The sequence below is a fragment of the Python bivittatus genome, unplaced genomic scaffold (assembly GCF_059951505.1).
Source record: "Python bivittatus isolate LINGU-HERP-01145 unplaced genomic scaffold, Pbiv_v1 ctg000590_np1212, whole genome shotgun sequence".
NCBI classification, from domain to species: Eukaryota; Metazoa; Chordata; class Lepidosauria; order Squamata; family Pythonidae; genus Python; species Python bivittatus.
In genome coordinates this window covers 13,556,916-13,572,978 of record NW_028277086.1, presented here as the reverse complement: position 1 = coordinate 13,572,978, position 16,063 = coordinate 13,556,916, and the positions used below count along the sequence as shown (strand labels likewise).

The 16,063-nt window shown below is 41.5% G+C and overlaps 1 protein-coding gene across 5 annotated transcripts in view; it reads left to right on the top strand.

Annotated features, from left to right (window-relative positions):
- COL14A1 (collagen type XIV alpha 1 chain) overlaps window positions 1–16,063 on the top strand; it is a 136,887-nt gene that overhangs the window by 20,103 nt on the left and 100,721 nt on the right. For all 5 annotated transcript variants that reach the window (XM_088149005.1, XM_088149004.1, XM_007433931.4 and 2 more), the window contains 2 exons: window positions 2,199–2,342; window positions 4,925–5,044. In XM_088149005.1, coding sequence (XP_088005131.1) covers window positions 2,199–2,342; window positions 4,925–5,044 — 264 coding nt within the window. The remainder of the gene's footprint in view (window positions 1–2,198; window positions 2,343–4,924; window positions 5,045–16,063) is intronic.

Here is a 16,063-nt window from a genome sequence, read left to right as displayed (position 1 = left end):
AGCAGTGGGAGTGGGAGCAACTTCCAACTTCCTGTTGGCTTCCCCATTGGCTTTCCTTGTGGGAAGCTGGCAGGAAGTGTCAGAAATCATGATCACATGACCACAGGGATGCTGCAACAGCCACAACTTTGCGAATAAAACTGGTCTGAACATTGTGGAAATTTTAATTCCATTGGAGTAATGACTCCCAGATTTTTTACGTTCTTTATGTTAGCAGATTTTAGGTACCTCGATTCAAAAATTGTTGTGGAATAATGCACCATTTGGGCTCAGTTGAAGGTACAGACAAACAGATAAACAGAATGAGAGTTTTGGTAGTATATAGATAAATCCTGTTTACAGGAAACAGATGGTGTGTGTGAGGGGGTGCTTTTCTCAATTGGAGACCCTTTAAAAAAACTTCATCAGTCCAAAACTGACCTGCCAGGTAATCTTTACCTCACCCATGCAGATGATCTACCTAACCCATGTTTAATACAGCCCTGTACAGTGGTGTCTGCTTCTCTTCAGTGACCAAAATTACCTGCTTCTGATGTAATGATTAAAAGATATTTGGTTCTGAATTAGATTTTGGTTTCTGTGAAGTCAAGGGACAAATAAAACAGATGGAAGTAATCAGTTATAAAATAAAAGATGGGATGGATTTTAAGATAACCATCAAGAGAAACATCTTTAAAAATATACCATAGAAGTCCGCATGGCCTATCACTGCCCATTTTAACATTACACTCACTTTTTCATAAGCTTTGGTCCGTCACATCTGGAATTTGTTGAGCATCTCTTTCATGAGCTAAGAAAATATTTTAAAAAGCTTCTTTCTCTAGATACAGAATGGTTTCCAGCCCATTTTAGAACCTTTTGCAGAATCTTTCACAACTTGCATGGGTTTTATAGCAGTTGTCTAGGCAACCTTCCAGTTGTGGCTTGTTCAGCAAATCATAGTTAAGAAAACAGTGGCTGAACTCAATCAGTATAAATGTTTTAAAAAAGCCCAACACGTGGTAAGTTCTTTCAGTACATTAACAATTTTTTTTTATTGTTAGTGCCTTAAATGGTTGTTGCGTGGTTTTGTATGTTTTTTAATATTTTTATTGTTCTTAAATTGTAGTTTTTGTATTATTTTGGTGTTCTTATATTGTTTTTAATTGTATGTGAACTGCCCAGAGTCCTGTATTTGAGATGGGAGGATAGATAAATTGATATAATAAACAAAGAAAGAAAGAAAGAAAGAAAGAAAGAAAGAAAGAAAGAAAGAAAGAAAGAAAGAAAGAAAGAAAGAAAGAAAGAAAGAAAGAACATTTTTCTGGGACTGCAGGATGAAGTGCTGCTTACAAAATAAATAAATCCTTCCAAATGCAAGTGGATCATGTTTGAATTCACCCCTAAGAATAAACACATTCTACATTGGGCTGCAGATTTTGTTCTTGATGTGTTATCTTTCTATAGGCAGTTACTAATTTGTTGGGGAAGGGCCCCAAAACCAGACATATCACTCTTTCCTTTGCAGAATAGCTTTTCTAAAGCCTTAGGTACTAACAGATGGTAGCTCTTGGGTGACCATGTCTGCATTTGGAAGCTAAGCAGGATTAAGCCTGGTTAAGACTTGAATGGGAGGCTAGTAGGAACCCCAGAGTACAGAGCAGACTGGGAAATAAAAAAAACAGGCTGGAAGAAAGGAATCTCAACCAGTTTCTGTGTTGTCACAAAGGAAACTATGTAGATCTGTCAGTAAAGTCATCAGAAATTGAACTTGGCTTGAAGACACCTTATTTTAGTGGCCTTATAGACAGAAATCCCAGATTGCTCAGGCATGTCTGCATAGTTGCCTGCAAGGATAAATGATTAAAGGAAGATAAATCCCCATACGGAGATATGTAGAAACATGACTGAAAGCTGGATCATGTCAGCGTATGCCAAAGGGGTGACTTCTTGCAACGATTGTATTTCTTTAGACGCCCACTTATATATCCTGGCCAGTTCCTTTAAAGAACTTCCTTTAGGAATTTGGGGAGGAGGGGTAAGAAAGAAGGGCAAGCAGCCTTCTTTAGGGAGGGCCACAGCACTGGACCAGATGAGGCAATAATGAGAATTTGGCAACCTCATTAGTTTATATTGCACGTGTACATAGCAATGTAGATCTCTTCGTACTAGTATAATTAAATGGAAAGTGCAGTGCTGATCGTGTTTCTCTTTTGCAGGAGGGAAGACAAATGAGCTCACTCTTCAGAACAATGCAAACAAAGCAATTATTCAAGGTCTCATCCCTGACCAGAGCTACATCGTTCAGATAGTGGCATTTGCTCAAGATCAGGAGAGCAAAGCAGCGCAAGGCCAATTCCGAAGTATGTTCTCGCCTGCTATCTGTCTGCTTCACAGGACTGGGCTCCATGGGTAGGGGGAACCATACCTCCCAGTTTGCCCGGGACAAGTTCCGGTTTACCCCTGTTGTCCCAGCATCCCGTCTATTTTAACATTTCTCCTGGATTTTTCATTTTTTCACAATGTTCTTAATAAGAGTTTACTTGTGAAGCAACGCTGGCACTGGTAGTCCTGGATTTCTTCGTCCTTTTTTAATCTCTGTGCATGTGTGCAAAATGATCCCCAGGCATCCATTTCATGCTATATCTCCCTTGCAAGGCCTTAGGGCAACCTCCGTCTTCTTCCCTGCCACGGCCAGCTGGCCTGTCATGACCTTCGGCTTCTCCTGAGCCATCGATTCCAGCTAGTTCTCCATCTTTCAACACAAGAGACTCCGTTTGGACAACAAATTATATGGTCCCTATAGAATTTGGTCCCTATATAAGCTGGTCATTTCTAGCGGGGTTCGTAGGAGGGTCACCTGGCCTGGCTTGCTGTTATACAAAGGGTTTTAGAAGCTAAGATTCAAAATGAAAATAACAGAATGTATGGAGAGATGATTCATAAGATTGTCAGTTGACTGGCATTGAGCTGTTACTTTGTCCATTACTGTGAAATGGATATATGGAGGGTTATTTATTACATCAATGTTTCTCACCCTTGGAAACTTTAAGACGTGTGAACTTCAACTCCCAGAATTCCCCAGCCAGCCATGCTGGCTGGAGAATTCTGGGAGTTGAAGTCCACACGTCTTAAAGTTCTGAAGGGTGAGAAACCCTGTATTAGACATACAGTGGTACCTCGGGTTACGAACGCCTCTGCTAACGAACTTTTCGGGTTACGACCAGCTCCGGCCGCAAAAATTTACCTCGATTTGTGAATTCCGCCTCGGGGTACGAGCAGGATACGCGGCCATTTTCCCTTCTGTGACACAGTCCGCGGCCATTTTTCCTCCCCTGACACGTGGTCTGTGGCCATTTTTCCACCCCTGACACGTGGTCTGCGGCCATTTTCCGCCCCTGACACGTGGTCCGTGGCCATTTTCCACCCCTGACGTGTGGTCCGCGGCCATTTTTCCACCCCTGACATGTGGTCCGTGGCCATTTTCTGCCCCTGACACGTGGTCCGCGGCCATTTTCCGCCCCTGACACGTGGTCATAGGGAGGGGGACTCTCCCTCCAAGCAATAGCCGCCTCCCTGTCCTCCATGCCAGAACGGATTAACGGTAATTACATTGAACCTTATGGGGAAATTTCCTTCGGGTTGCGACCAATTCGGGGTGCGGAACCAATTCAGAGTCACGGAACGAATTAAATTCGTAACCTGAGGTTCCACTGTATATCCTACCTTTAGTTTTTATAATTCAAGGCAGTGTACATATCCTCCTCCTATTTCCCCCACAATTACAACCCTGTGAGTAGGGTTGGACTGAGAGAGAGTGACCGCCCAAAGTCACCCAGCTGGCTTCCATGCCTAAATGAGGATTAGAACTCATAGTCTCCTGGTTTCTAGACCAGCGCCTTAACCACTACACCAAACTGGCTCTTCCGTCTAGGAAATGGATGGAAGAAGTGGTGATAAAAGATCCCTTCCAATGCAGAATTTGCATTGTTCTTAAATTAAGGAGAAAACTCTGGTGGTTGAATGTGTAGAAAAGCAGGTGGTGTGGGACTTTTCCAAAATCATACACGCCTTATAATTTGCATTTGTAAAACAAATTCCCCTTACAGCAGTGTTTCTCAACCTCAGCAACATTAAGATGTTTGGACTTCAACTCCCAGAATTCCCCCAGCCATGGGGGCTGGGGGAATTCTGGGAGTTGAAGCCCAGACATCTTAAAGTTCCCAAGGTTGAGAAACACCAATTTAGAGTATGGCTTTGTATTAAAACATATACTCTATTTGAAGCTGCGTCAAGGATTTTTTCAGTTAGATGAAAAGTCATGCCATCAAACTTTAAATAAATGAATGAACTAGTAAGAACCTCTTGTTAAATACATGTAAGTTACCAAGAGCTCTAAATGGGAACAGACAACATATAAAATTTAAAAACAGACAAATAGGTTTCAGCACTGGAAAAGCCATTTTCCAAATTAATTTTCTTGGGAATGTTGGCAAATCTATAATCTTTATTTTTTCTAGTGAGCTATTATTTTAATTATTTGATTTAGTCATCATAATGGTTAAATATATGTTTTACAGTTGGACTTTGATGCTCTAAAAGCCAACCATTATGCTATATACATACATATATAGAGACTGACAGACATATGGTTGGGAACAATAGAAAATAAAAATTGAAATGGAGCTGAAATAGTTAAATTATTTTCTTGATGTTATGCTTGTAGATCTACCATATCTGTGCTGCAAGCATCCAGGTGACCACTAGATGGCAGCAAACAGGTACAGAACACTAATGCCAAACTGCCATCTAGTGGCGATCTGTATCTTTACATCTCTAATGTAGTGAGTGTATACACACAGCCATCTTGAGGACTCAGTTGATTCTTAGGGATGAAGATTCATTCTCTTGTTTTTAAAAACTAATTGTATCTCCTCTTTTGTAGTTAAAGATCTAGAGAAAAAGAAGGACACTTCAGGGAAACCAAAACCTAAGGATTTGGATAAATTGAAGCCTGCTGTCCCAACAGAGGATACAGACTTGATGCCTCTTCCAAAACCGCAAGGTCAGAATTTATTAAAGGAGGTGTAGGGGGAATCTAATGGTGATGTTTTGGCTATTCTGTAATACATTCTCCATTGTGATTAGTGTTGGGCAAAGAAATTACCCTGGATTTTTCTTTCTGTTCCCATTCCATTTGATGAAAGAGAATTTGCTTTAGAAAGCCTTTCAGAGATGGGAATTTCAGAACAACATCCTGGGTGGACTGTAGTGTTTTTGTACTGATTTAATTATGGGGTAATCAAAGGGGGTGCAAACCTGCTGTCTCTCATTATACAATGATCTCTTGAGTTACCTGGAGCCCCCTTGCAGCTTCTTGTCTTCTATTAAATCTCAGCTATAGAATTTATGAGTAAATTCATCCATGCAGCTCTTTCAAGAATAAGGTAAGGGGCCTCCTGTCCTTGAAGAAATTGTTGGAGCATTTCTCCTTCCTCAGGTAATCTGTTCCAACCCCTGCTCAGTGCAGGATCCCCCAGATCAAGTGTTTTTCAGCCTTGGCAACTTTAAGTTGTGTGGACTTCAACTCCCACAATTCCATTGGCTGGGAAATTCTGGGAGTTGAGATCTACATATGTTAAAGTTGCTAAGGTTGAGAAACACTATCCTGGAGCATCTCTGACACTTGACCATCCAGTCTCTGTTTGAAAACCTGTAGCAAGGAAGAATTCCCTATTTCATGTGGCCACCTATTCTTCTGGCTGACAGCTCATATAGTCAGGAAGTTTTTCCTGATGTCTAGCCTAAACTTCCATCTTTGTGGTTTTAACCTACTGATTCTGATGCTGCCTTCTGGGGCAATGGAGAAGAAATCCACTCCCTCTTCTGTGTGACAGGTGTCCAGATATTCGAAGAGTGCTATCAGTCATCTTCTCTGTAGGCCAGAGTTTCTCAATCTTGGGAACTTTAAGATGTGTGGACCAACTCGAGTTGAAGTCCACACATCTTAAAGTTCTCAAGGTGGAGAAATGCTGCTGTAGGCTAAGCATAATGCAGAACCTTAATTGTTCTTTATACAACTGCATTTCCAGACCCTTCACCATCTTGGTAGGCCTCTGAACTTTGTTTGGACCTGGACCTGGTACTCTAAATAGGGCAGAGCACAGTGGAACAATGATTTCCTATGATCTGGACTCTATGCTCCTGTTAATACACCGCAAGACAGCATTTGCCTTTTTAGCAGTCACATTACGATGCTGGGACATGTTTAACTTACAGTCAGCAAGGACACCCAAATCCTTTTCACAGCTACTACTGCCAACCAGTAAACTAAGATCATGGCATCTGGACCCATCAATTCCTGGCAAATAGAAGGGGTAGAAATGGAAGCAGTAACTGACTTCATTTATTTGGGCTCCAAGATCACCGCAGACGGAGACTGCAGCCATGAAATTAAAAGACGCTTGCTCCTTGGGAGGAAAACTATGGCAAACCTAGATAGCATATTAAAAAGCAGAGACGTCACCTTGCCGACAAAGATCCGCATAGTCAAAGCTATGGTTTTTCCAGTAGTAATGTATGGCTGTGAGAGTTGGACCATAAAGAAGGCTGAGCGCCGAAGAATTGGTGCCTTTGAACTGTGGTGCTGGAGAAGACTCTTAAGAGTCCCCTGGACTGCTAGGAGGTCAAACCAGTCAATCTTAAAGGAAATCAACCCTGATTGCTCATTGGAAGGATTGATAATGAAGCTCAAGCTCAGATACTTTGGTCACCTAATGCGAAGAGAGGACTCTTTGGAAAAGACCCTGATGCTGGGAAAGATTGAAGGCAAAAGGAGAAGGGGACAGTAGAGGATGAGATGGTTAGATAGCATCACTGAAGCAATGAGCATGAAACTGAGCAAACTCAGGGAGGCAGTGAAGGACAGGAAGGCCTGATGCAATATGGTTCATGGGGTCACGAAGAGTCGGACATGACTTAACAACTGAACAACAACAACAACAACTGCCAACCATCCTACACTTGTGCTTTGCATCTTTCCTGCTCAGAAGCAGAACATTCCATATCTTATCTGGAACACTTTTAACCACACAGCATCCTCTTTAGTCTGGAAAACATATGATTGCAGCATCTGCACATGCTCCAAATTTGCAGAAAAAATAAAGTGACACTGAAATCATGCTTAGCCCCTGCTGAGTGCAGCCGTATAGTTTTCTTGGCTGTGTTATAGTTGTCGTTTGCTATTGCCACCTTCTTCTTTTGAATTCCCAGTTTAACCAACAGCCCTGGAATTCCCTGCAGCTCTCTATCTAACGACAGATCAAGGCTAATTCTGCTTAGCTTCCGAGATCAGCCAAGGTTTGTTAGGGACTTCCGTCTGTTGAGCCATGCAAAAATAAATTAAGTTTTCCTGAAAGTTTGTTCTTCCTGCTTTGGTAATAGGGCCTTTCTTATAAAGATGATAAGTAGTTTAATAAAGTGAGGTCTTTCTCACCTTGATACTTTCCAGATGGGTTGAGCTTGAACTTACAGAATCTCCAGCCAGCATGGCCAAGGCATCTGGCAAGTGGAGGGCACCAAGTTGGAGAAAGCTGGGTTAGGATCTTTGATTGCCCTTCAGAATGGGATATGCCTATACGTGCATTTGAGGAAATACTTCCTGAACTCCCTTGTACATGAGTCTCGTGCAAGCAGGCACCTGTAATCTCCATATGGGAATGATGTCACTGTGAGAGGAACAAACTAGACTTGTCAAGGATGATGGAATGCCAGAATAAAACCTGTTTATATTGAACGATGCTTTGTGCTTAAATAGCCCATGAGAAATCTCTCTCCGTGCTACTTTAGAATTGACCCCCCCCCCATTTTTAATAACCTACCATTCCAAGGCAATTAGATTCTCAGCAGCAATCTTTTATGACATGCAAAACAAGTACAAGCAAGTTTCCCAAGCCCTCATTCTGTTACCCTTTTCAGTCTCAAGATTTCTAGAAGCCTCCTTCACTTCAGCAAGGGGGTAACCTGCTTCCTAATATTTCAGGTAGCCCCAGATTTGCTATTTTTGCAACTCCAGGTTCTCCCTTTGGCCACAGTTGCCAAGAACTGGCAGAGCTTCCAGTCATTTTGAGAAAAGAAGCACATGGATACTGTAATGTAAGTCTCAATGTAGGAATTTACATAATCAAAAAATAGCCCCCATATAATAATATACCAATTACCAATAAATAAATAAATAAATAAATAAATAAATAAATAAATATTAATTTAGCATAATATAAACATATATATGGCATTCCCTCAATTAAACTTTAAAAGGCCTCTAGAAGAGCTCTGTTTTAATTTTTTTCTGGAAGGACAATAACATCGGGGCAAATCTAATCTCTCTGGGGAGGCAATTCCATAATGTAGGGCCATCACTGAGAAACATCTTCTGGACTCAATTCCCTAGTTTTATGGTAGTGGGGAACTCCAACTAATTCTTCTCAAGCTATTCTTCTCAGGCAGGTTAATGTGTAGATGGTCCTAACCTTGACATCAGATCATGTAGGACGTTATAGGTTAAAACTAGCACTTTCAACTGTACCCAGAAACCTATTTCCTCCCTATTGGCAACCAATTAGGGGCTCAGAGCACAGATGTAATGTGCTGATGGTCTAGTGCTAGTTATCACATTGACCGCTGTATTTTGTACCAGCTACACTTTCCAGATGGTTTTTAAAAGCAGCCTATGTGGAATGCATTGTAGTAGTCTAACCAACTGATAATGAGAGCGTGAATTACTGTTGCAAGGTCCTCTTACTTCAGGAAGGACTGCAACTGGTCCACCAACCAAAGCTGGACAAAAGGCCTCTTGGCCATGGCTTTCTCCTCATCATTCAGCAGCTGTGAGTCTGGAAAGACCCCCAGGTCATGGACCTGCTCTCTCAGGGACAGTGCAACCCTTTCAAGAGAACATTGGAGCTGATAGAGAATGTTATTGAATAAACTGTAGCTCTGTCATGTGGGTTCAGCTTCAGCCTATTTCTACCCATCTACACTCAACCTCCAGGCACTAAGGCAAGAGTTTGACTATATCACCAGAACAGCTGGGGTGGCAACAGTTGGGTATCATCAGCATATTAAGGATACTCCACCCAAAACCAATGGATGACTGCTTCCAGTAGCTTCATATAGATGTTAAAAGGTAGGAGGGAGAGAGCTAAGGCTTATGGCACTCCACATGTAAAAGGCCACCAGGCTGAATTCTCCCTCCCTGCAGAAACTGAGTGGAACCATCCACTGAGGAAGGACCAGAATAAGTTGAGCATAGCACCCCAATCCCAAACCTCCATAGATGGTCCAGAAGGATACCATGGTATTGAAGGCAACTGAGAGATCTAACAGGAACAGAAAGGGTCTGTTCTGCTGAATCTAGGTCAAAGGTTAAACCAGTGCAACCAATGCAGTTTCTTTTCCATGCTCAGTCCTCAATCCCAAGATGAAGAGGTTCCAGATAATCTGCTTCTTCTAGGGTGCTCTGAAATTGCCTCTCCACCACTAAAAAAGGAAGGTTGGAAACCGCCCAGTAGTTGTCCAGTAAAGCTAGATCCAGGAAGACCCTCGTAAGGAGGGAACGTACCACAGCCTCTTTCAAGATGGTAGCAAATAATCCCTTCTGTAATGACCCACTCCTGGATCTAGGACCACACTCCCTACTATCCTATGCAAGAGCCAGGAGGAGCACGAACCTGGCAGGGACATAATAGTATTTTATTTGCTTCATCAGAATCTGCAGTCTCAGTTAACATGGGCAGACACCAGTCCAGTCTCCATTAGACTCCCACCCATGCAGAATCAATACTTTGGTGAAACTGAGCAACCTTATTTGCAAAGCACTTTAAAAACAGTCACAGCTGCCAGATGGAAGATCTGCTGCCATTTCTCTACCAGAAATGGAATTTAAATGGAAATGAGGCAGCTGGGTAATAGCTTGCTTTTGCAATAACAGAGAAGAAATAGACACTTTGCCTCCCTTTCTGACATGACTTGAATACTTGTGCTTGATCAGATTCACTTGTGGTCTTCCTCCATTGGTACTCCACCAGCTGGTTCATCTCCTGGAGCTAAACTAAGGAGACAAGCAGCATCTCCAAACAGCTCAGGGGTCACCTCCTATTGCCAGTGGCTAGCCAGACAATCAATGGAACTTTCTGGTGGATAACTGGGAAAATCTCTAAATGCCTACCACAATCCATCAGGATCCATAAGACATCTGGGGTAGGTCACATGAATGGGTCCATTTACCCCAGAGAGGTCATGGATAACCACCAGTCTCATTCAGACCACAGAGTTATCTGACCATGGCAAAGGGCTAGATGCTATACCCTCCACATCCAGATTGCTAAACAACTAGCAAGTGTTTATGTCTCTTTTAAAACTTCCCTGCTAGGCAATGGGTGAAAAAGTATAACAGATTTTACAGATGTTGACTCTGCCCTTGGACAGTGTTGGATAAGAAGGAAAATATCACTTTAATGCTGGAACAACTAAGGATGACTTAGGTTTGTCTCACTCCTGGACTGGGGATGAGATAAAGGCAATATCATGGGGACAAGCCAAAGATCATGATCTGCCCGTGGCATGGTTATATCATGGTTAGGTGCAAGTGAGGAGAAGCACAGAGAAAGAGCAGTAGAAAACAGCCTTACCTTCTGCAGACCAAGCGACTGAGTCATCTACTAGGAGCCAGGAGAAGGGAGGATAAGAAGTGAAGTTTGTAGTCTTCACTTTGGTCCACTCATTGCTCTAAAATATTGACCTCTGTGAGGCTTCAATCACTGAGTGGTTGCCACTGTGCTCCTGCCCCATCGGTCATTCTTGATGACATTGCTGGTGATGTCATCAGTCATTGATTAATACAAGGAATTTTACTGGCTTGGCTTGGCATCCAGGCTTTTCATTTTCCCCCCTTGCAAGATGCTCACATGGTATACTATAATTCTATTTATCCTGTATGCTGTTTTGTGTTTTCAGGATAGTATAGTTTTTAGGGCTTTGGGCAAGCAGTTGTCTGACATCCTCCAAACTAGGAAGCGGGGAGTCTTCATTGAGGAGCTGGGATGAGGCCAGAAGGGCCCAGCCCAACCCAGAAGCTGGTGTGGATCCCAGGTACTGTAGCAGGAATACAACATGTGGTCTGTTCATGCTACTGGACTTGCAGGACTTCTCATTTTCAGATGTTAGCTAGGGAACTGGCTAAAAGGATGCATGCTATCCCAACTCCCTATAAGCTATCATCAATAAAGCTGTGGTCAGATTTTTCCATTAGCTCAACAAATAAATAATAATTTCACCCTGTTCTGCTCATAATTGAAAAAGTAGTTACCATTGACATCATTTTGATAGTTCTGTTTATGGTGTGAATTGTGTTATATGGAAAATAAAACAGTAAGTTTGCATTATTACATCCTTAAGTGAGTTAATGTGTGTATATACGTACAGGTATTTGTATATTCTCTCCCTTTCTCTATACTCTCTCTCTCTCTCTCTCTATCCATTCATTCTTGATTTCTGCCTGATGAAAAGTACCTATATAAATCTGCTAAATAAATAAATCTGCTATAAATAAATTTATATATGCTACTGTTTTTATATATTTTTGCCACCTGGAATATTTTTCTTAATCACATAAATGAAGGGAAAGGGTGAAAAATGCAGCTTTCTTTTCAAACATTTATCCAAACTGAGTACCTAATTTTGGTTGCCAACCTTGAATGAACAACTAGATCCTTGATGCCCATTCACTCTTGTGTTTTAACTGCATGGTAGTACTTGTCTCACAAGAATGTTGTCAGGCTTAATTAATTTCTTTGCACATCATGAAGTGCCTTTAAGCTGTCAGAATATATGGAGTGAGACAAAGCGTGGATATTCCCCACCTTTGTTCTTAAAAAGACAAGTAACCAGATCAGCATGAATGAAATAGGTTAATGCAAAGTATATTATATATATATATATATCTTTTTTATAAACTCAAAGAGATACAGTTTAGCTTTTTCTTGGAGGATCAGTGCCATGATAAATACTAAAATTCTTAAAGCCAAAATAATCTGCCATAGTTTTGATGTTACTTGCTTACCCTCCTCCCCAGGAATTTGAACTGGGGCAGGAAAAGAAAAGGGCACATAAGGTCATGGCAATAACTAGTTAGTTCTTGCATGGGGCAGGAACAAGAACTGTCAGACAAAGATCTACCCATTATATCACAAGAATTATCCCTGGACTGATGCTTAAGGGAATTATTGTCTCTTTCCCTGGTTTTACCAAACAAGAACTTTTAAGAGTACTACTAGTGAAAAAAATTCAAGGTTCCAGTAGTCAACCTATTCCTGCTTGAATGCAATTTTCATATATATTTATACACACACACACATACATGGAGTCCTTGGTGCTCTCTGAGCTTGGTTGTTGGCTTGCAGACGTTTCATTACCCAACTAGGTAACATCATCAGGGCTTGTGAGTGTGGGGTTTGCTCCTGTTTACATACAGGAACCTATTTATATACAGTAGCCCACATACAACCAAAGATATGGATCTGGTATGTAGATGACACCTTCGTCATAATAAAAAAGGAACAACTAGAGAAGACTCATGAAACAAATCAACAACATCTTCAAAGAATAACATTCTCAAGGGAAGAAGAAAACAATAACACACTACCCTTCCTGGATATCCTCATCAGCAGAGGAAACAACAGCAAATTAGAAATGCAAGTCTATCGAAAAACAATCCACACTAACCAAGTACTCTGTTTCCAAAGTAATAACCCAGCCTCCCACAAAAGGAGCTGTGTAAGAACATTATTCAGACAAGCAGAAACACATTGCAGCAACCTGGAACACCAGAAAAAGGAAACAGAGCACCTATACAACATCTTCCCACAAAATGGATACCCCCCAACTTTATCAAAAAGTACCTGACCACTCAACCCACTACAGCACAACCAACACAAGCTATGAAAAGGATAACATTACCATACATCAAAAACATCTCAGAAACAACCAACAGACTATTACATGGCATCACTGTAGCACACAAACCAGATAAAGCCCTCCAAAACATCTTAAGTAAATTAAAAGACTCATTAGCCCAAGAAGAAAAAACAGGAGTCATCTACAACATACAGTGTAAGGACTGTAGCAATCACTACATAGGACAGACAGGCAGAAGACTGGTAGAGTGCATCCATGAACACCAACTAGGAGTCAAAAGATGTGATGAAAACTCCTTAATTTCACAACACATGGACAGACTCAGCCATAATTGCAACTGAGAAACTGTGAGCATCCTAGACCAAGCTAAATCCAAAAACACTAGGGAATTCCTGGAAGCTTGGCATTCAGACAAATTAGACATCAATAGACACATAGAAATAAACCATATTTACACACCATCCAAAAGAGACAATAAAAAAAAAAAAAACCAGGAAGGAAACAAAAAGACCACAACACATCCCCTCCAGCAGCCAACAGATAAGGAAGGATTAACACCAGACAAACTATCAAGCAGAAAACTATCTATCTATCTATCTATCTATCTATCTATCTATCTATCTATCTATCTATCTATCTATCTATCTAAACAATTTATATGGCTGCCTAACTCACTCATGGTGACTCCGGATGGCTTACAAAAATAAAAATCCCAGTACAAGCTCACTCCACCCCCCACCGCCCTAATGAGAACAATACATTTACACTAGCCGTTTGATGGGCTCCGGGTTGACCTGAGATCCCCAGGCCCACTGGCACAACCATGTCTTCAGGGCCTTGCAGAAGAGCATCAAGGTGGGGGCCAGTCTTCTCTCTGCAGGGATGATGTTCCACAGGGAGGGAGCCACCGCAGAGAAGGCCCTTCTTCTTGGTCCCACTAGATGGACTTCCTTAATAAAGGGGACCCGTAACGTACCCTGCCTCGCCGATCTGGTGGGTCAGGCAGATGAAACTGGGAAAAGGCAGTCCTTCAAATAACCTGGCAACAATACCCTAATCAGGAAACTACCAAGGCAAAAACCACACCCCCACCAACATTGGCAGGGCAAGCTACTCTATAGAAATAGGGAGCAAACCCCACACTCACTAGCACTGATGATGATACCTAGTCAGGTAACGAAACATCTGCAAGCAAACAGCCAAGCTCAGAGAGCACCAAAGACCCCACAGTTCAACCCTGAGCTACAGATGTTCTCTTCTATTGGAAGTATGTCTTCTTCCACAATGCAGAGTTAAATTGTGGAAATCACTGCCAACAGATGTGGTCAGCAATTTTGATGATCTTAAAAGAGGAGCAGATAAATTCATGGAGGATCTGCTTGTCGATGTCAAGTATAATGCCTTCTGAATCATCTTTAAACCACACCCCCACCAACACTGGCAGGGCAAGGTACTGTATATAAACAGGGAGCAAGCCCTATACTCACTGGCACTGATGATGTTACCTAGTTGGGTAATGAAACGTCTGCAATCAAACAACCAAGCTCAGAGAGCACCAAGGACTCCACAGTTCCACCCTGAGCTACATATGTTCTCTTCTATTGAAACATACATACATGCATACACACACAGTTGCTAATAGTTGTTAACAGTAAAACACACACACAGACATATGCATACGTACACACAGTTGCTAATAGTTGCTAATTGGCAGCAAAAGAGTTAACATATCTGGGTTGTTGTTGTTTTCACCATCTTAGTATTCCATACTGATAATGAGGTTAGCCAGAAGAATATGCTTTCCTGTATTGAGATGCATGTACAGGGCCTGCAGAAGAGAAGAGAAGAGAAGAGAAGAGAAGAGAAGAGAAGAGAAGAGAAGAGAAGAGAAGAGAAGAGAAGAGAAGAGAAGAGAAGAGAAGAGAAGAGAAGAGAAGAGAAGAGAAGAGAAGAAGAATAAAGTTCTTTGCTTCTCTGCACTGTGAATATGTAAGGTCAGAATATATCATGTGAGAATTCCCCAAATGAAACAACTTCTGTAAAATCAGCCATTGAGGGAACAAGCACTGGATTGGGAAAGCAGGGTAAGAGAAAGGGTTTAAATCTTTTCTCATGTCATTTTCCTGTAGAAAAACCTTCTTCCCTGCCTAGACTGCTACTTAATAATTGATGTTTGAATATATTGACACATTAACACTCACATTCCCCAAACAGCAGTTTCAGTGAGTCTATTTTCAGCAGAATGATGATTCAGAGGCAGGAGTGTTGTGTGTGTGTGTGTGGGGGGGGGGAGTCAAAAGGCAAAATGGCAGCCATGACAATGGGATGAAAGCCCCACCTCGTTTTTTTATGTGTGTTGCATCTGTGACTTCTGTAAAAAATAAAAGGGGCAGGCGTCATTCAATTTTTTGTTTGCATTTTGACTTTTTGACTCATCCCCGCAAATGTCTATGACTGGAATATGAGATAACTCTTCCATAACTAAATCTTTTTTTTTTTTTTTTGATAAAGAGCCTTTCTATGCAAGTCAATAAAAGCAGCTCTGGAATGCTTCATTAATCTCAAATTTGCATATCTTAAGCCATGATTAATGCTTCTTTCGTGTGGATTTCTCGTTATCTGAAAAACCAACTATGGAATCATAGGTCTGAACAACTCCAGAAGCTTCTTCCTTCCTGGAGGGCAATACTTCTGTTAGGAGAGGTCCAGCAACTTCATGTTTTTCCCTCCTTCCCCTAATTTTCTCCACCAGTTTGCAAATCCTTTCTTCATTTCTCTCCTCCAGGAGTTTATGTGCCACGTTGTAAGATAGCAAAGTGCCAAAATGATCTTAATTGTCTCCTCCACCCATTGGTCAGAACAAAAGCAATGCAAGATGTCACTCAGGACTTTAATAATTGCAAAGACAGATCACCCCCAAAGCGATGACTTTTTAAGTACACATAGAACTTGGAGGCATTTCTACAAAAAGAGCCTTTTTCTAAAAAAAAAACCACACACACACACACGCCGACTCTTTAATTGTGGAATTTTCACCACAAGTCTAGCTTGACTCTAAGCACCCCAAGGCTTGGTGCCTCCTCATTTCTTTCATTGGAAGGGGCTGTTCTAC